At 43.4% G+C, this 22,066-nt stretch overlaps 1 protein-coding gene across 8 annotated transcripts in view; it reads right to left on the reverse strand.

Annotated features, from left to right (window-relative positions):
* NT5DC3 (5'-nucleotidase domain containing 3) overlaps window positions 1-22,066 on the reverse strand; it is a 90,172-nt gene that overhangs the window by 46,893 nt on the left and 21,213 nt on the right. For all 8 annotated transcript variants that reach the window (XR_010122682.1, XR_010122680.1, XR_010122678.1 and 5 more), the window contains exons 2-5: window positions 16,965-17,149; window positions 8,873-8,947; window positions 8,342-8,397; window positions 596-686 (exon numbers count right to left, since the gene is read on the reverse strand). Coding sequence is in view for 1 of the 8 variants with exons in the window: in XM_054443476.2 (XP_054299451.1) it covers window positions 596-686; window positions 8,342-8,397; window positions 8,873-8,947; window positions 16,965-17,149 (407 nt within the window). In the remaining 7 variants the exon portion in view is untranslated. The remainder of the gene's footprint in view (window positions 1-595; window positions 687-8,341; window positions 8,398-8,872; window positions 8,948-16,964; window positions 17,150-22,066) is intronic.

The following is a 22,066-nucleotide window of genomic DNA, read 5'->3' on the forward strand; positions in this document are numbered from 1 at the left end:
GAAATTGTGATGGTTTTGCACCATTGTATTGTAAAGTCAAAAAATTCTAAGTAGAATCACTGTAAGTCAGGGGCTGTCTGTACTAAGTTTACTAGCTGACCAGACATCTTCCATTTCATTTTGACAAAGCAAGTAAGTGAGTGCATCTAATAAGACAAGAAGCAAAAATTCTGAGCAGAAAGAGAACCACAAAAGTTAGAAAAGCAGAGGTTTCCCTGAAGGTAAAAAGGGTGGCTGTGTAGCCATCAACTCTGGCATTTCACAGCCATTCGTCAGGGGAAGCAGTAGCTGTCACACCGACAGCCCCAATCTGTTCTGGAGCCCCACTCCAGAAACTAGGGACATTCCTGGAGATGGGGTGGCAAATGGGGTAGGTATGTGGGAGGTGAAAAGAGCCTTCATCAGGTGGGGAGGAAGTGCTTCAGAAAGGAGAATCATGAAAGAATCTGGGGGTGTCCCCTTCAAACGCTAGTCTCTCTCAACACACAATCTCAAATTTCCCTGTCAATTCCATATAAGCAGTAGGTAAGTTCAACAAGGCCATGTTTCAAGAAGGAAAAAGGCTGCTTTAAATGAATAAAGTGCTTCTCATTACCTTTCCGTAAAAGTCACTCATCTGCTCCAAGGGCACGTGGGACCCCTCGTACATTTCAATGACTTCTTCATCAGGGACAACACTGAGGCCTCTGGAAAAACCAGATGGTGCAGTTAAAGAGCTCAACTAGAGAACCCAATGATCTTCACACCCCTGTGCAGTGCTGGGATTTTTCAATTGAGGTGCAAGACACTGTCATCATGACGAGGCAAAATGTGCCACAAGTAAATGCTACAAATATCAGGTAAGATGCTACTATGTTTACTACTACTACTGTTCCATTGGTAACAAGAGCAGGAATAATAATAGTTAATATTACATGGCACATACTATAGGCCAGATATGAATTACACCTAGTCATTCGTGTAATTCTCAACAATCCTAGGAGGCAGGCACTATTATTCTTCCTATTTCCAGCTGAGGTAACTGAAGCAAAGAAAGGTCATGTACCTGTTCAAGGTCACCAAAGTAGGAAGTGGTAGGTCAAGATTAGAACCCAGGCTTTCTGGCTCTATGGTCCAGGCTCTTACACCACTAAGGCACAAGGCTTCCTAATGACTTGCTTTGGGGTGGGCTGGCTTTTGTTTTAATGTATTTAATATATTAGGGCAGAGAAAGATTGTTTTTGTCTCCATCAGACATCCTCTTGCCCTCCAATACTGTAGCCTGAGATAGGGGCTGATTTGGTTTGGCTGCGTCCCCACCTAAATCTCATCTTGAATTGTAGCTCCTGTAATTCCCAGATTGTGGGAGGGACCTGGTGGGACAACACTGAATCACCGGAGCTGTTTCCCCCATACTACTCTCGTGGTAGTGAATAAGTCTCACGAGATCTGATGATTTTATTAGGAGTTTCCCCTTTCACTTGGCTCTCATTCTCTCTTGCTTGCCACCATGTAAGACTTGCCTTTCACCTTCTGCCATGATTGTGAGGCCTCCCCCGCTATGCGGAACTATGAGTCCATTAAGCCTCTTTATAAATTACCCAGCCTCGGGTATGTCTTTAACAGCAGCATGAGAACAGACTAATACAGGTGCTGAGAATGGAAATTGCCACACCCAAGGCTCAGTGGACTAAACCCCGTGACATGAGGCAGGAAGCCCTGTGGCACCACCACCTTGGAGAGGAAATGACCCCGAATGCTTTGTGACACTGAAGGCCAGTTTCCTCATCTACCATCTGCCTGCCTCTGGAATCTGCAAATGAATCCACCTCCTCCACATAGCAAAAAAAAAAAAAAAAAAAAAAAAAGAATTGTGAAGTCAGTGGCCAGGATTTCACTCCTGCCTCTGCCACCAGTGACTAGAGCAGGTGCCTTCACCTGTTCACCTGGACTCAACCACTCTCAAGCATCAGGAGGGGAAACACCTGCTCCTCCACCCCTCCTGTGGAGGAGAAAGTGCTTGAGAAATAGACACCAATGATTACGAAACTACAGACTGAATAGTACAGGAAATGTCACGCTGTGCTACAACAGGAGTATAAATAATTCAAGAAGAATTTTAGTTACTAACACAACAGGTTGCTTAGCATACAAAACCACATGGTCCACAGTAAAACCTATGTACGATATCCTTTATGTTTTGATATGTAACGTTAACAAAAAGATCACTTCAACCTCTTTCCTCCCGTCTCCATCACCCACATTACTTTAAAAAGTTATCTGAGTGGATTCATTAATATTTTGCCTCTCATCTTGATTAACCTGTTACAACTACTGGCCTTTGAAAAAACAGAAACACTGGACTCCCTTTATCTTTGCTCCAGAAATAAGATAAGACACTGGCACTAAGCCAGATCATTCGAGGCAGTGACCTTGGAAATCAGCCCTTGCTGAGTAGCAGCAGTCATGTGTCCACACTGCTAAGGCTCTAACACTGGAGAGAAAATATAAAAAGTCAAGTGATTCAGCCGGGTCAGAATTATTTCCCTGCCCTTTGGAAGCCACTGCTGCCTCTAAGGCACAGGCACAGCCACCCAGGCTGCATCCACAAGAGCCAAGCAACCAAATGGCGGCTCAGAAGACGCAGTGAAATCTGCCAGCTGAATTCCCCAAGAAGCAGCTGCATCGAACGAAGAGCCAAACACAACTGCAGCAGGCATGGGAAGACTGCCCGGCCACATCTGAATATAGCCTCAACCAGCGTGGAAATCGAAGTGGAAGCTCCTTTTCCCCGGCTCTGTGTGAGAAACACGAGGTTAGGAGCACAGATCTGAATGAGTCTGCCAGGGCTTCAAATCCCCGCTCCCTTCCTCACTAGGGATATTACCTTGACAAGTAATTTATCCCTTTTGGGTCTCAAAATCTTCATTCTTAAAGCAGAGAACTATAAAAGTGCCTACTTCCTGATGTCACTGAGAAGATCACAGGAGCTACTATGTATAGAACAGTTGGTATATGTAAGCACTACAGAGAGGTTTCACTAGTGTGGCTGTGAAAGGAACCACCCCAGCTTTTCACAAGGTTCCTAGTAAAAACTTAAACTATAGGTACAAAAATGGTGCTGCGATAGGGAACCCTTCTCCACCTCCCCAGCCGGCAGCACTCACTCCTGTGGGCCAAACATCATAAAATTCACCCTGGTGTAGGGGCTGGAGACCTGCATCAGCGCTTAGAAACAAACTAGGCTGAGATGGACACCTTCTTCCCACCTTTTCTCATTCATGGCCCCTTCTGGTGTGAAAGAGAAGAAAAGTGACATTTCTGCATGCCCAGGCTCTTAAACCACTAAGGTACAAGGCTTCCTAATGACTTGCTTTGGGGTGCGCTGGCTCTTTTTTTTTTTTTTTTTTTTTTTTTTTTTTGATGGAGTCTCGCTCTGTCACCCAGGCTGGAGCGCAGTGGCGCGATCTCGGCTCACTGCAAGCTCCGCCTGCTGGGTTCACGCCATTCTCCTGCCTCAGCCTCCTGAGTAGCTGGGACTACAGGCGCCCGCAACCACGCCCGGCTAATTTTTGTATTTTTAGGAGAGACGGGGTGTCACCGTGTTAGCCAGGATGGTCTTGATCTCCTGACCTCGTGATCCACCCACCTCGGCCTCCCAAAGTGCTGGGATTACAGGCGTGAGCCATCACGCCTGGCCGGGCTGGCATTTTTTTTTTAAATGTATTTATCACATTAGGGCAGAGAAAGACTGTTTTTGTCTCCATCAGACATCCTCCTGCCCTCTAATACTCCTCTCTGAGTGGTGCTAAGAGTGGAAATGGCCACACGCAAGGCTCAGTGGACTAAACCCCGTGACATGAGGCAGGAAGCCCAGTGGCACCACCCTGTATTCTGAGCCCTGTGCAGGTATGCTTCATCTTCACAAGCTGCCCCTTAGGCAGGCACTGGAATCATGCATGCTTTACAGGAGGAAACCAAGGCTTTCAGAGGGTCCAGAGATGGCTCAAGACCACACACTTGTGAGCCATGGAGCTGGGGTTCACACCCAGGAAGTGTGAGTGACTCAAGTCCACACACTCCCTCCAGAGTCCAGCTCACCTCAACACCCTTCTCAGCAGCGATGCAACAGTGAACTTCCTACAGCCTCATTCTGAAAGCTCCTTCCCCCTGAATGCCTCATACACTGTCCATACTCCTTGACACAATGGCCAGTGTATATACAAGAAACAAGGCAATTCTTCTCCTGTGAAGCCCAGGAGAAGAGAGGGGAGAAGGAGCATTTGAGGCTGAGAGGGTGAGCAGAGGACTCACCACAAGTGGGCCATGGAGGGTGGGCAGGATTTCAAGAAGCAGAGAGGAAGGAAAACTGCACCCTGGCAGAACACCAGCAGGAGCAAGTGCCAGGTGGCAAGAAAGAAGATGTCAAGGGAAAAGAATCCCTGCGCTGTCTTCGCCTGCCCGGCATCCTGTCTCTCTTCATCGTAATGGTTCAGGACCAAACACATGACTCAAGTCATTCTGATGAGATTCAGTCCTGAGACTCCAGTGGAATGTGGAGAAACAAAGCTCCTCTGTTCCTCTTGACCTGGAGGTGAGGGGATGTGGGCTTGGTAGTGCCAGGGGTCACCAAGGAGGGGCTTGCCTGAGAGTGAACCAAGCCAGAGAGGAAGGCCAAGAGATGGAAAGAGTTCTGACAATAGCAATTTGGCCCCTGGAGCCAGCCACACCTGCAAACTCACTCTGTCTGTGGACTGTACAATTAGTTTCTGAGCCAGTTTGAGTTTCAGTCACTTTCAACCAAGAGTCTTGACCAATCTAGTAAATCAAGGAGCTGTGTACAGAAGAAGAGGAAGCGAAGGGTTTAAAGCAGGTTGATAAAAATCTCAAACCTAAGCCTAAGCATATGGCTTAGCCTTTATTCTGTAGAGAGCAGGGAGCCATCCAGGCATTCAGAGGAGGGGATTATTGGGAGTAATGATTTAGGGAATCAGTCTGGCAAGAATGTCCAGGATGGAGTACACTGCAGCAAACCCCAAGAACCCAGGAGAGAAGGGGTAAGTGTCTAAGGAGGGGGCCAACAGCAGAAAGAGAGATGGAGAGACAGAATACAGAGACCTGGTGAGGACTCTCATAAACATGCATAACCTTGCCTTCTTCGTTCTCTCCCCCACCCTCACCACTGCAATAATAATTCTGGGAAAACATTAGGAGCTATGAGTAGGGGAACAAACGAATGTTCATTTAAGCGGTTTAGAGAAAGAAAAACTAAAAATTGGAATATGTTAAATGTAGCAACAACTTTAAAATATAAGTTAAAAGTAAGTCTGTTGGGAATGGTACAATCTGGAGGTCAACTGAGCCATTTCAAAAGCCTTAAAATGAATGAACAACGTTCACCTGGCAATTTCACTTACAAAGATTTTTCCTAAGAAAATGAGACGTGCACAAAAATGTAGTAATTATATTTAATATACATGTTACTTACAAAATACGTGAAAAGTTTTTTGTTTTATTTTAACTTTTAGGTTCAGGGGTACATGTGCAGGTTTGTTATATAGGTAAATTCACGTCATGGGGGTTTGTTGTAGATATTTCATCACCCAGGTACTAAGCCCTAGTACCCTACCCATTAGTTATTTTTCCTGATCCTCTCCCTTCTCCAACCCTCCACCCTCCACCCTCCAGTAGACCCCAGAGTCTATTGTTCACCTCTATGTGTCCATGAGTTCCCATCATTTAGCTTCCACTTGTGAGAACATGCAGTATTTGGCTTCCTGTTCCTGCGTTAGTTTGCTAAGGATAATGGCCTCCAGCTCCATCCATGTTCCCGCAAAAGATGTGATCTTGCTGGAAAGATTATTTGTAATTGTCCATACTAAAACAGATTCATTACCCGCCCCCCAAAAAAAAATGTGTTGAGGGACTCCAACTATCCCTTATACCTTAAGAAAGGCCACACAGCATGGTGGCCAAGAGCACAGACTCTGGACCCAGGCTGCCTGGGTCTGAATTCTAGCCCAGGCAATTATTTGCTATGTGACCTTGGGCAAGTTACTTAACACCTCCGGCACTAATAATAGTACCTACTTCATATAGTTATTTTGAGGATTAAATGAGTTAACTCAAACAAAACCCTTATAACAGTGCCTGTCCCACAGCAAGACTCAATATTTGCTAGTCGCTATTAGTAATATTATTACCATCATCACCACCACCTCCTCTCCATCCTGAAACACCATTAAAGTGACAGTAGAAACAGTCAAAGGAAATGAGAGCAAAGACATCAATAGACAAGACATTTCCACAAGACACTGGAAGACAAACACTGGATGCAAAGAAGGTATCTTGACTTAACCCTGATAACAGAGGCCTGCAAGGGTACACCCACGACAAGAACTGATTCCCCACCACAAGCTGCAGAAAGGCTCAGCACAAGGAGGCACCAGGAGGCTACTGGAGGATATACTCAAGCTAAATGAGGGAGTAAAGCCACAGAGAGGAAGAGAAGGGAATTTGAAACAGGGAAAGTAGCAAAGGGAAGTCCCAAGACAAGCAACCAAACCAGATCAGACCAGGAGGGAAGAGTCCATTTTTTTTTTAAAAAGTGACAGATTATTGAAAACATTTGAATTATTGGAAAATAAATACATGCCTAAAATTTGTAATGGACCATTTGGAAAAAATCAGAGATACCTACACAGAAAACTAGGCAAACAAAAACTGAGATTATTGTTAAAATCTAAGAAAAACAAAATACTGTACAAGAAAGAAAATAATCGCACTGCACTACCTGGCTTAAGAGTGAACCAGCTGGGTGCGGTGGCTCACGCCTATAATCCCGGCACTTTGGGAGGCTGAGACAGGCAGATCACCTGAAATCAGGAGTTCAAGACCAGCCTGGCCAACATGGTGAAACCCTGTCTCTTCTAAAAATACAAAACTAGCCGGGCGTGGTGGCACATGCCTGTAATTCCAGCTCTTTGGGAGGCTAAGGCAGGAGAATCACTTGAACCTGGGAGGCAGAAGTTGCAGTGAGCCGAGATCTCGCCACTGCACTCCAGCCTGGGCAACAAGAGGGAGACTCCATCTCAGTAACAAAAAAAAAAAAAAAAAGTGAACCAGACAAGACCTCCTGAGTCATAATGTAAACAGTGACCAGTACAACCACCAAAAACTGAGATCTGAATGAGATGAGAGGAATGAGACTGGAGAAGTGGGAGGAGGTGCCAGAAAGCTAAGTCCTTATCTACCACAGCAGGGACAATGTCCAGAATTAATAAATTAGGAAATAGAAGAATGAGCACATTACTTAAAAAATCTAAAGACTTTAAAGGTTTTAGGGGCAGAGGGGAGCACAGCAGATTGCTGCTGACCCCTGTGACATCTTTAATCCTGTTTGACTGTGTGACTCTATCCATGTTTCACTTTGATTTTAAAAATAAACAAGCATTAATTTTAACAAACAGTTTGTGAGAGAAGAATGTAAGCTAAGACATACATACTTTTAAGTATAAGCTGTGCACCTAAATACAAATCACACTCCTAAATCCCCTCCCAAATTGGAGAATAAAAAAAAGGCCAAGTCCTCCATTTTAAAAGTTACAAAGACGGCCGGGTGTGGTGACTCATGCCTGTAATCCCAGCACTTTGGAAGGCTGAGGCAGGCAGATCACTTGGGGTCAGGAGTTCAAGACCAGCCTGGCTAATATGGTGAAACCTTGTCTCTACTAAAAATATAAAAATTAGCCAGGCATAGTGGCATGTGCCTGTAGTCCCAGCTAATCAGGAGGCTGAGGCAGGAGAATCACTTGAACCTGGGAGGCAGACGCTGCAGTGAGCCTAGATTGTGCCATTGCACTCCAGCATGGGCATCACAGCGAGACTCTATCTCAAAAAAAAAAAAAAAAAGTCTCAATATCCAAACCACCCAAATACCATGGTGGGAAGGAGAACCCTATTCCCTCACCCCCAAAGCCCTCCTGCTCCAAGTCTCCTCATCAGGACCCTCCCTCAGCTTGCCAGCCAGCATCTCCAGAAAACTAGTCCTCCCTCCAGTCCTCCAGACTGCTCCCGACCTCTGAGCACATTTCTATCATCACCTCTGTCACTCTGAACTGCAGTGAAGTTCACTTACATGACTTCCCACCCACACTCTGAGCTCCTTGAGGACATCAGTGCACACCAAGCCCTTAGCACCTGGCATGGTAGCAGGCCTCAACAAATGCTCTTGAGTAAGTGAGTGAATGAATGAATCATATTCACACTTCAGCCCTCTTCATCATTAAACAGTCAGAGGGTCCTGAAACCCAAAGCACCTGGTTACTTCACGTAAATTAAATCTATCTCCTCTTACTCTTACCTGTAGACAGTTCCCAGCTGGATATAATGAAAAGCATCAATCTTCATTAATACTGCCTTTAAAAACATAAACATATGCACATGTAAATAATGTATAACTATTTGCATGTTACATGAGCCATCCAGGTGTCATCATAAATCCTATCAACATTAGGCTGCCCTAACAAGGAAGCACACTGTATGTTCCTGAAAGGGATGCTTGTTAATTAATGTGCTGTACAGCTCTTTAAAGAAATGGCCTATCTGCAAAAGACAGGGGAAAAAAATAGATATGGCAACTGGTTCCTCCTCAAAACATCAAAATGACTACTAGAAATAAACAGTACCTCCTAAATAGCTAAATGCATTTATGCTTTTCTAATACAGTCTCTTCCAGAAGATTCTATCCAAAGATATGTGAATAAATTTGGTTCTGCAGTCCCAAATAACATAATTTAAAACGAATTTGCCCGTTCAGTAAAGAAAAGTACCAAGAGTACATTTCATTTCCAAACATCATTAAACCACAGAAAAACAGGAGAAGTAAACCTACCCGCTGTACATCATAATGAAGTCCACGAATTGCAAAATTTGGGTCGTACTCATACTTCCTGATTTCTGCTGGATACTAAGAAAGAAGAAAGGAACTGGTTTTAGCCAACAATGTGCTAAGTGCAGGATCCTGTCCAGATCTGGCCCTTGTACAAAGGCTGAGGTAGTTGATACACCAGTGGGAAGTTAGGGTCAGAAGGGGCAGACCACTGCTTGTCCCTCCGCTTCCAGTCCAAGTGCCTCCCAGCAAGCACCCTGGCCAGAGCCTTCCATCCTGCCCTGCACACTGTCCATCTGCCCAAGCACAGGCTGGGCCTCATTCCCTCCCCTGCCAACTTCTCTCAACTCTCTCCTCTCTTTCCCTCCCCTACCTGTGTCCCTAGACTCCCAGATCCCTAAGACCCCAGGAACACATCAGCTTCAATCTCCATCCATCACTCCCTCCTTTTATCTTCAAGGCTGCTGCAGAGAGGCTGGAATGTTCCCCCTAATACTGGAAGCACAGCTTTACTCAAACTCATTGTCAACCATCCATTCAACTCATATGTGAGCAACTTGATGTGGCAGGCCCCTGGACGGCCCCATTACCAGGTTTCACGGAGAGCCTTAAGGTGAAAACTTCTCAGAGTGGAGCCTCTCCATAGAGCTTTCATTGCCTTTCTCATCTGGATAGCTGGCCACTGCCCACCCTCCAGCTGGGCAACCCCACGGCTGTCAGACACAGCATTCCCCACACTAGGCCTAGGGAGGCCCTTCCTTGGCACATGGATTACGGTTACTATCCAGCACTCTGTCTCAGAACAGTTGTGAAGGCAGCAGATATGGTTTGGCTCTATGTCCCCAGCCAAGTCTCATTTTGAATTACAGTTCCCATAATTCCCACGTGTTGTGGGAGGAACCTGGTGAGAGACAATTGAATGATGGGGGTGGTTTCCCCCGTACTCACGAGATCTGATGGTTTTATAAGAGGAAACCCCTTCACTTGGTTCTCATTCTCTCTCTTGCCTGCTGCCAATGTAAGATGTGCCTTTCACCTTCTGTCATGATTGTGAGGCCTCCCCAGCCACATGGAACTGTGAGTCCATTAAACCTCTTTTTCTTCATAAATTACCCGGCCTTGGGTATGTCTTTATCAGCAGCTTGAAAACGAACTAATACAGCAGCCCAGCTCCCCTGGTATTTCCTATTATCAAGCCATTCCTCACACTATGCAAAATTGCGGGCTCCTCCTTATCTACTGCACCAGGTATCCAAGACCTTACTTCTCTCTCCCTAAATCTCAGAATTAGGACACAAGCTACCCTGGGGATGACACTGATCTGTGGGCGCCATTTCTGCTGCTACTACATGGCAGGCCCTACCATCCCCATTTTATTCAGAGGGACATCAGAGGTTCTGAATGAAACAAGCTAGGGTATGGTGGGCAGATGATCAGGCTGGGGACTTTTCCCCTGCTCTCCCCACTGCCCCTCTGCCCTCGGTGCACAGACCTGCAGGACAGAACGTCTATTCCTGAGTCTAGAGAGGCGACATCACTAGGACCTTCCAACTGTGATGCAAGTTGCTTAAGTTAAAACCCAGACAACTATTAAGATGCCCAGGAAACCTCCTTCCATGGCTGAGCTGCTAATATTTCATGGCCAGTGTTCCATTTGTACAAAAACATTTCCTGGGACCAGCAGGCTGACCCACATGTGGCAATTTTTCAAGTCAAGCTGCACGAAGCACTAACTCAAATGTCACATTTGGGATCATTTATCCACCATCTGCCATGTGTGCCAAGAAATCACCAAACTGACATTTCCATTCATGGGCGTTTCCAAGAATTGAGAACCCTGTGTATGGTCTTGCATTTTTGCAGACATACTTGACAAGCTGACACAGAACCCAACGCCTGGCACCCTGGATCTGCTTACTGAAGGGGGGCCAAGGGACTTCAGCAGTTCTGCAATCTCCTGTTAAACTCATGACATGGATGATAAGAGGGCAGACAGGAAAGAAATATTTTAATATGTCACTGAGAGCAGTGCCTTCACTGAGCATATGCTATGTGCCACACACTAGACACTTTCTATGACTTTCTTTATCTTTATCCCTCACTACACCAGCATGAAGGAAGCAGGCATCTCAAGCCTATTTTACTATTGAATAATCTGAAGATCAGGGGCAAGGAATTTGCCCAAGGTCACACAGCTAGATAGTAGTTGAGCCAGTATTTGAACCCAGGTCTGTGTCACACCCAAGTCCACCCCAACCACCACATAATCAATTCTGAACCAATTCTGAGCCACCATATACTGGACACTCATCACCTCCCTGTGACAGCAGCACCTGCCACCTCAGAGGGGCTCGACAAGTTTGCTGAAAGCATCTGCAGTTATGCGTGGAGCACCAACTACTTTAGTTGATTGCTGGCACTTAAATAAGACAGCATTTACTGCTGAAAAGTCTGGTGGTTCTTTCTTTGAATGAGGCTTATCTGGGCTCCCCAGCAGGACATGCCCTCCACACACTCACATTCCCCTTGCCTCTCACTCTCAATGTTATTCTTGGGGAGCCACTCCTGAGAAATACACAACGTTTATTTGGTCCCAAGACCATAGTGAGTGACTATATGAGTCCGTTCTCACGCTGCTGATAAACACATACCTGAAACTGGGTAATTTACAAAGGAAAGAGGTTTAATGGACTCAGTGTTCCACATGGCTGGGGAGACCTCACAATCATGGAGGAAAGTTACATCTTACACGGCAGCAGGCAAGAGAGCTTGTGCAGGAGAACTCACCTTTATAACACCATTAGATTTCTTGAGACTTATTCACTGTTGCAAGAACAGCATAGGAAAAACCCACCCCCATGATTCAATTGCCTCCCACCAGGTCCCTCCCACGACACGTGGGGATTATGGGGGCTACAATTCAAGATGACATTTGGGTGGGGACACAGCCAAACCATATCAATGACCTTGAAAACTGACAGATGCAGCTGGAAAAGCCCCAACAGGACAATGTCATAATGAAGAATATAGGTTCTGGGACTGAGAGACCAGGCGTCAAATCCTGGTCCTGCCATGTGCTAGCTGGGTGACCCTGGGCAAGGTCGTCTGTCCCTCTGAGCCTTGGTTTTCTCATCTACAAAGTAAAGATAACAAGAATCCTATCCTTTTGGAATTGTAAAGGATTCAGCCCAAAAATGTGTGTGGCAAGTCAGGGCAGTGCCTGGCACATGGCAAGTGCTCAACAAAATTAAGTGGCTTTGCTGGATTGGGAACTGGCGGCCTGGGGTTTTAGGTCCACCCTACTAGCCCCTGCTACTCTCCCATATGACTTTAGGTAAGTCTTCTCCAAGGCCTCTTCTAGTCGAACCATTTTGACTAGAGAAATTTCTATGCTCTACTCCTGCCCTTAAATTGTAATCTCCCCATACAACCAGCCTAGTCAAAAACATCCTCGTGATTGGCCCATTTCCAATACACACACACACACACACACACACAAACATAGCATCAGTAGAACATCTGTTAACAGTGACATCCAGCCCAGGAACCAGAGCCGCTCACAGCAGCCAGTTGGTTACAGTCCTCTCTAACAGTCTCAGCTAGATTTTCAGGACTTTTCGTAGTTTAGAAACTTTTCACCACCCAAGGGGGAAAAAATAAAAAGACTCACCCAAGGCGAGATATTATGGAGATAACTGGTATCCCTAAAAGCAGTAAGAAATATAAAAGATAAAAGCCCTTGACTTGGGGTTTTTATTAAAATTCTAATTTAGGCCCAGTCTGGTTTCCTTTAGTACCTTGACTTTGTTCTAATCCCAGTTAAAATCTGGGCAAACTCCTGTGTGCTGATAAAGAGCAAAGTGTCCCCCTGAAAATGCTACAGAAACATCCCTACAGCTTCAAGCAAAGTTAATACCAAAATGCAGCAGAGAACCCAGGACTTCTCCAGGTGTGCCTAATTCCTACAGTCCTGGGTAATTACAGCTCTCAGATACAGCTAGTAACCTCTACATTACAACACTGCTGTGGGTTCCTGAGGTCCAGAGGCCTATAAACATACCTGTTTTCCAGAGGTCCCAGTTTAATATTTAAAGTAGCCTAAATTACGAGTCTAAATAGAGGCAACGCAGAAGGGCACAAAAACTAAGCTCTCTGAAATCCACACAAAACACGATGCTAGAGTAAAATGACCTCATCAGAACGCTGGCCCCACATGAAGCACAACTCTCTCACTTACCTGCGGAACTCATGGATGCAGACGTCAAGTGTTTACTGAGTACCTACTTAATGCCAGGGCCTGGGAATACAGCAGCAAACAACACTGACAAAGATGTCTGCCCCTGCAAAGTTCCCATTCTACCTGGGGAGGCTGACCATACAAAATACACACATGGAATATAATGCCTCAGAGTGTATGTTCTAAAAGAAAATGCAATACAAGCATTCACAGATCTGGGGGGTGTAAAAAAAGCAAGGCAGGAGCAAGCCTCATCTGGGGGAAGAAAGAGTGCTCCAAGGCAGAAGTAGGAAAGGGTTTGGAGGTTCAAGGAGCAGGAGAGCAGGAGAGGAGGAGGGAAGGCAGCTGGAGGAGGCTGGGGGGCCCTCACTATGATGGGATGAAAACCACACTTCACCTCTGTGGTCTTCCTCCCCCAAACCCATAACCCAGGCTAATCATAAGGAAAACGCACACAGCACCTAACTGGCACGCTTCAAAACCGTCAACGTCATTTAAAAAAGCAAGGGAAGTCAGAGAAGCTGTCAAAGCCAAGAGGCGCCTGAGAGACATGACAACTAACTGTAATGTGGTGTCCTGCAGGGGATCCTGGAGCAGGAAATGGACATTCGGTAAAAACTAAAAATATCTGAAGGAAGTATGGATTTTAGTGAATAATAATGTATCAAGATTGGTTCTTTAGTTGTAACAAATGTACCTTAGTCAAGTGTTAACATTGGAGGAAACTGGGCATTGGGTGTATACATACAGGAACTCAGTATTTGCAACTTTTCCGTAAGCCTAAAACTATACTAAAAGTTTATTTAAAGGAAAAAGAGAGCATAGCATTTGCTGAGAGATCAGACGTGGACATGGAGTGCAAGGGTTCACAGCCGATGCTTTGGATATGAACAATCAGGTGATCAACGGTGCCAACTAATGAGAAGAAATGCTGACTAAGGTGTGAAGCTGGCAGATGAAATCAAGAGCTCTTCTACCCCTCCCTTTCTATTCCTTGGTGGACAAATAAAATCAAAATATAGACAGTTATTACTCAATTTTTTTAAAAAAATTTCCATTTTTAAAAAATTTCTTATTTTTTAAAAAGGGTAATTATGAAGGAGCTGGAACCTTTTATGTTTGCTTTTTGGAAAGATGCTAAGTTGCAAATTTACTGTTCTATGACTGTGCATCTCAAAAGCAGATGTCTTTCCATTTCTACAACTACACAAAGTGCATCGGTCTTGGCTGCAAAAATGGTCCTGAATTCAGTGCATCTTCGAAGAATTATTTTGTTTAATCAGAAGAAGAGAAAAATTTGCATAAGCATAATTGACTCTACTAATATGCCTGATATAATTCGTATTATAACTTTAGTTTTATCAAAGCAACAAACAGACATAATGAGAATGAAATTTCAATGATCTTAAATCTAGAGGCTTTTCAAATAATAGTAATTGCAGCTTTTATTTTATCCATCTATTCCATCTCTCTTCCCCTCAAATTTCATAAACTTTTTATGTTCATAAATTTTTTATTTTCATGAATATTTTATTTGCATCTGAACAAAAGAAACCATAGGATGGAAAGGTGTTAGTAACCCCATAAGAGAGGCAACATGGAGTCGAGGAGAGAATAGAGTCCTTTGGAAACAGACAGACCTGAGTTCAAATCCTGGTTCTGTCTCCTACTGGCCTGTGGCCTTGATCTAGTAGCTTAATTTTTTGAACCTCAGTTTCCTCAGCTGTAAACAGAGATAACATGTGTGTGCAGGGTTGTTGTGCAGATTAGAAATAATAGTATTAGTATTAATAAATAGCTAACATTTATTAAGTGTTTTCTATGTGCCATCTACTTTACATTTATTAATTCATTTACCACAGTGTCTGTGAGGAAAGCACTGTTACTATGCCCATTTTACAGGGGAGAAAACTGAGGTCCAGAGAAATTGAGTGAGTCAATCAAGACTATGTAGGAAGTAAGTGATAAAGGCAGAATTTGAACCCCAGCAGTGAGGCCTTAGAACCTGTGCTTTCAGCACCTAGTGGACAATCAATGAACACTGCCACTGAGATCATGGCTTGCTTTTTATAAACGACATCAAAGTCACAGAAAACACTGCAGCTGACATGGGACTGAAATGCCAGCACCAATGCAACACCCCTTTGGATCCACCTTTTAGGGGGTGGTGAACAGATGGCATGGGGTGGCAGGCAGGAACCAACCAAGGTCAGAACCACCACGTTCTTAGTGGGCTTTCATCTCATTATCCAGGCAAAGGACCACAGTTTAGATAGAAGAGAGTAGTCCCTTGAACAAACGAGACCTGCCGCTGGATGCCAAGTGCCTAGGTGGTTTTACATCTAGTAAAGTGGCCATAGCTAAAGAAAGCAGGCTGCTGGCTTAGTGGCAGAAGGGAAGCTTCTTTTTGGCAAATGCCATGACTGCATTTTGGATATGGACAAAATGAGTTGCTTAAATCCACTGATAACCAAAAACTGAGCAGGATCAGAAAATATGCTGAATCAAATGGTTAGGATCCAAAACTAAGGAGAACTTTGGCTGCATTAATAAAATATGGCATCCAGAACCAGGGAGGTGATGGTCTTCTATTCCACTCTAGCCAGACCCCACCTGGGGTAACATCTTCAAGGCCTCACATTTGAGAGAAACAAACCAGAGCACACACAAAGGAAGATGACTAGGACGATGAAAAGAAAAGAGGACAAATGAGAACGGTTAAAAGAGCTAGGAACGATCAACTTGGGAAAAGTCTTAGAGGGCGTAATGGCTGGTCTATACAACACTAGCCCATTATACGTCTGGTACTCGAATAGTTAAATATAAAATAGTAGTTTGCATAATTTGGGTTTAGAAGTTACTCATAGCCACCCTCAGCCCTCCTTTGCTGCCAACTCCTTCAAGATTTGGCTGAAATATCACCTTCTTCTTTGCTTCCCCGATTCCCTCAGGCAGAGAAAGTTGTTCTAACCATCACAGTCAGACACATTCAATGTCTAAGGAGACCTCCACTAGGAGGCTGCATAACTGATCTGCCCACATGACTGATGACCCCACTGGGCTGCTGGTTCTCCACGGGCAATGCCTGTCTCCTACTCATCTTTATCTTCCCAGCTTGTATTGCAGGGCTTGGCACAAGGAGGCTTAAGAAACATGTGAAGCAATAAATCAAAGAAGAAAAGAGGTCAATGGTGAGAGCTGTATGAAGGCAGAATTGTTCAACCCATGGAAGAACTTCCCAAAAATCAGAACCACCTCCTATGGCAACGTGAACCTGTCTGAGATGGAGAGCTGAGCTGTACTTCCCGGGAGGGGTCTCAAAGGGTACGGGCCCACAAGACTTCTGAGGACACTTCTTATCCTGCTTCCTGAAATGTGTACTCAAATCAGACTACAGAAAAAAATGATAGGGTTGCATATTTTCTTTTTTTCCTTCCTCATTAAAAACTCTCAACAATACTACGTATCAGAAGAAAGACATTCAAATATGCCGTACTCTTAGCAATTCAAATTGGTGTTGAAGGTAAAACATCTCCTTCAACAGGCAGGCTGCCAATTCATCAAGCTCCAGGAGACACCGTGTCATTCTGTGAAAGACGAGAGTGTAAATATCTACAGCCAAATCTTCACTAATGCGCATCTTGGGAAGGTCTTTTGCCAAAAGATATCTAAAGATTTTTTTTAAAAAAACTATCATCTTCCAGATAAGAGTTATTTGGAAGGGAACAAAATCTACTTATTCATTCATCAACGGTTTATTAAATGACTTCTCTGTGGCAGACTTGGGGTCATGTCAGCTCAAGGCTATTCTAAGGGGAAAAGGGGAGGGAGAAGCCTGAAATTTCCCTGTGATCTTACCCGGTGTTCATTGATGAGAAGGTCCCGTGCAGCATTAAATATCAGCGTATGGAGGTGCTTTGAATAAAACACCAAGGTGTAATCATAATCGAAGCCATAGATTTCAATGTCTGACAGGCTCATTTCATTGTTTGAGAAAATGGCATCTGGATTCAACAAGTTGCTCATAATGGAAGGAACCAATTCTGGAAATAAAGAAAAAAAAATACATTATACTACATAATAAATAAGGGTTAGTATGATTTCTAACGAAAAAAATGAGTAAACTAGACTACAAAAGAGATTTGCTTCACCTTGAAAACATGCTGGTGAAGGAAGCCAGCCACAAAAGACCACATGTTACATGATCCTATTCATATGAAATGTCCAGAAATGACAAATCCATAGGCACAGAAAGGAGATTCATGGTTTCCTAGGACCGCTCACTGCTAATGGGCAGAGAATTTCTTTTTGTGGTGATGAAAATGTTCTAAAATTGATGGTGGTGATGGTTTTGGGGGACTGAGATGAGGTCTTGCTCTGTTAACCAGACTGGAGTGCAGTGGCACAATCACAGCTCACTGCAGCCTCAATCTCTAGGGCTCAAGCAATCCTCCCAACTCAGCTTCCTGAGTTGCTGGGACTACAGGCACACACCATCACACCCTACTAATTTTTGTACTTTTTGTAGAGACAGGGTCTCCCTGTGTTGCCAAGGCTGGTCTCAAACTCCTGGGCTCAAGGAACCCACCCACCTCAGCCTCCCAAAGTACTGGGACTACAGGCGTGTGCCTCTGTACCTGGCCAATGGTGATGGTTGAACACCTCTTGTGAACGTACTAAAAACCACTGAATGGGAGACTTTAAAAGGGTGAATTGTATGTTATATAAATTATTCCTCAATAAAAGAACATTTGCTACCAAAAAAGAACATTTGCTTCAACATCACAAAAAGGATTTGTTTAAAAAATACATGTTGCAGATTTTAGAAAGTAAAAGTATAGTTAACAAAATCTAAATATCATACATCATCTCACCACCCAGAAAAAAACTACTGACATTTTATGTATTTGCTGCCAACATTTTTCTATGTATATATTTTACATAGCTAACCTCACACTATATATACAGGTTTGCATTGAGCTCACTAAATTTAATATTCAATCATGATCCTATACTTTTTGAGAATAAACTATTACATGAGACTTTGATATATATTGGTGTGCCATAATCAACCTACTACAGGCTGAGCATCCCTTATCCAAAACGTTTGGGAACAGAACCATTTTGGATATAGGATTTTTTCATATTCTGGAATACCTGCATTATACCTACCGATCGTGGCTCCCTAATCAAAAAGTCCGAAATTCAAAATGCTCCAATAAGCGACTGGAGCATCATGTCAGCAGGCAAAAGTTTGAGATTTTGGAGCATTGTGGATTTTAGATTTTCAGATCAGGGATGTTCAACCTGTACTCTATGTTACACATTTAAGTTTTTTCCTATTTAATAAAAATAACACTGCAATGAGCACCTTCATGTGTTAATCTTCGCCTTTCAGATGATTTCCTTCAGATGGGTTTGTAAACGTGTGACTACCTTCTACCATCAGGGTCCACTGGATGTTAGGTTTGGGTTTCTTTTTGAGCAGTTCTAACTATTTGTAAGGACTGCTACTTCATGATTTCTATTTTTTTCTTGGAAGCCTTTCAAAAATTCATTCTACTTTACAATTTCCATGAGTCCACTGGACCCTTTTAAAAAATCTAAGATGCAATAGGGGATGTTGGTGATGTTATTTTTCCAGTATGCTGAAATGCTTTATTATTAGAATTATTTCATCATTACCTCTCAATTATTGCCACCTATGATTTTTTAAAAGACTAAATTAAGAAAGCAGGAGAATAAGAAATCACTTAAGATAGTGCAGTAGTGAAATAAGTCATCACTATGACATAATCCTTCAGTTCTCACGGCACTGCGCAAAGAACTGCATCAGTTTCAAGAAGGTATAAAAGAAGTCTGAAGATACCATCTTTGCAGTCTTTTCTTTTTTCTTTTTTTTTTTTTTTTTTTTTTTTTGCTTTCATGGAACACTGTTGAGAAATCAGTTTTTCATTTTCCATCCATAACAGCAAAAAGAAAAAAAAAAAGAAAGCTAACAAGGCAAGACATCTCACAGTTATCAGATGTGCCAGGAGGTGAATGCAGAGAGAAACAGCAGTTCTCTAGGCCTAATGATGATGGAGAAACTGATCATAAGGGTGACGTCTCAGATGACGAGGCCTCCATGACCACATCCTAGATGAAATTCAGGATCAAAGACTGAGCAACATATTTCAAAAGACAAAAAAATGTGATATTCTCACCAGATTAATCATTTAACAGGATGAACACAATCATCCAATTTTTTATGACAAAAACACAGACTATCCTATTTTGCTAAAATTATATATGAGAGGTTTTTTTTCACCTTTTATGATGTTTATGCACCAAAATTTTCTTGAAATAGCTCACAGGCAGACAAATGCTGAAGGCAGGTGACTTTTTGGAGATAGGTACATGTACATAAAACCTGAACTGTCCATATTTTACTACTTTTCACATTACTAAGGACAACCACCTGACTCTATTATAACAGCTAATATTTATTAAGCACTTACCGTGACCACATGCTATCAAGAAGACTTTACATTCTCTCATTTGATCCTTCCCACAACCTTAGGAAGCAAATACTACTTTATCCCCATTTCACAAATGAAGACACTAGAGATGCATGGAAATTACTTAATTTGCTAAGGATACACCAGCACCAAATGGCAGGGCTGGGATTTGAACCTGGGAAGTTTGGCTCCAGAATCTATGTTCTTAACTCCCTTTCAGGTACATTTTTTCCTAAAATAAAATAAAGTCAATCTATCATTTCTGAGCTTCCCCTTTCCTTTCTGTTCACTTCTTTCTGACTATGAATGGCACATAGTGTACTCATTCACTCTAAAGAGCCACCTGAAATGTTCAAGAAGCATTCCTCTTGCATAGTAACAGCTCCAATCAGGGCACTGAGGCCCCATTCAGGGACCAACCCAGCCACAGTGAGGTATTCTGAGCATTTCACAAGGCTCCTTAACAGCTTTGAGATCTGAATCCCTTTCAAAACCTAAAAGAAGCTATGGAATCCTCTCCATGCATGTGCAGATTTTGCAGAAAATTTCATGGGATTCATCCCCTAAAGCCTATTCATGGCTCCCAATTAAGATCCCACATTGCACCTAGTTTATTAAAACTAAGCCTTTATATCCCTACACAGAATTTCCAGGTCATTATGAAGGCACATGTATGAACCAATAAATTCACTCACACTGACAATCTAGATGTGACTGAGCCTATTGAAAACCCAAATAGTCGATTCACTAACAATTCCATTTCTTTATTCGTTTTTCTTTCATCAAAATCAATGAGACAACAACTATGGCTTTTTTTTGTTTAAGATGAAGTCTCGCTCTGTCACCCAGGCTGGAGTGAAGTGGTACAATGTCGGCTCACTGCAACCTCCACCTCCCAGGTTCAAGCAATTCTCCTGCCTCTGCCTCCCAAGTAGCTGAGATTACAGGTGTGCACCACCATGCCTGGCTAATTTTTGTATTTTTAGTAGAGACACGGTTTCACCATGTTGGCCAGGCTAGTCTCAAACTCCTGACCTCAGGTGATCCGCCTGCCTCCACCTCCCAAAGTGTTGGGGCTACAGGTGTGAGCCACCGCACCTGGCCACAACAACCATGGCTTACATTTTTCTTTTGCCAATAAGACATATCTGTTACAGACATTTAAGAAACTTAGAGGCAGGTAGTTCACAAGAACTGGTCCTAGGGAAGAGGAGAAGCTGGCAGACCTAAGCTCTTTGATATCTAATACCGAAGATCCTCTGGCCTTATATAAATCAATGGGCCATTGCTGATGATATTTTCTGAATATGACCACATGGCATCGTCCATATGATGCAAGTGAAGTGGGATCACTTACAGAGTGACCAAAAGCTCCACTTTCACAAATGACCTTTCCAAAGGAGGTTCAAACAGCCTGCTTAATTAGAAGTTTATATTTAGAAATGGTGTTGGCAAGAAAGTCTCCCTCCCTTCCTGCTACCTCAGAAGACTATGTGAAGCCCTCAAGGAAAAACTACTATGATAGAAAATCGTGACTGGTCAGCACATCTCCAAAAGCTGCATGGGAATTCCCCTGTGGGAGTGAAAGCCTGAGACACGTACATCACATGACACCATCACCTGAAAGCCTGGATGCTTAAAGTGTCATCCTCGAACACGAGGAGCAGCATCTTAAAGGGATCTTGGCACCCCGTGCAAACTTTAGGAAGAAAAGTTAAGAACAAACATGAATAATTACAAAGCAAAAGAAAAGAACGCCAACCACTCACAAAAACAGAAACAGTCTGGCTAAACTTCAGACTCTAAAGTATAAACTGAATGTCTCTTGACTAGTCACTTACGCACTTTCTCAAAGGAGAAACAAGAGTGGGTACCAATTTAGAAAGTGAATTCCTTTGTACATAATGGATGATGACAGCAAGACTATACAATCAGTACAAAGAAATGGAGAGACAGCTCTGTTGCTGTGGCCAAAGCTTGAGCAAAACTCAGTTCCAATGCAGGCCACTCTGAGCTGGGAGCTGTGCACCCTCCAGCACAGCTGGAGTGTGGCAAGCTGGGAGGCCCCTGGCACTTTCAGTTTTCAGCAGCTTCCAGCTTTTCATCTGCTTATCCCACAGAGCACTGGGAAATATGGTGAACAACCTATAGGAAAAACTGGTAAGCTTTCTGTTTTGGTTCTGGTTTTTTGTGTTTTTTATTGTGGCAAAATATACATTACATAAAGTTTACCATGTTAACCACTGCTAAGAGTGCAATTCAGTGGCATTAAGAACATTCATCTTGTGCAACCATCGCCACCATCCAGCTCCAGAATTCTTTTCTTCTTGCAAAACTGAAACTCTGTACCCATTAAACAACTCCCCATTCACCCCAGCTTTCCCGGCAACTACCGCTCCACTTTCTGTCTCTATGAATCTGACTATTCTAGGAACCTCGTAGAAGTGGAGTCATACAGTC

Source organism: Pongo pygmaeus, chromosome 10 (assembly GCF_028885625.2).
Source record: "Pongo pygmaeus isolate AG05252 chromosome 10, NHGRI_mPonPyg2-v2.0_pri, whole genome shotgun sequence".
In the NCBI taxonomy this organism is placed as follows: Eukaryota; Metazoa; Chordata; class Mammalia; order Primates; family Hominidae; genus Pongo; species Pongo pygmaeus.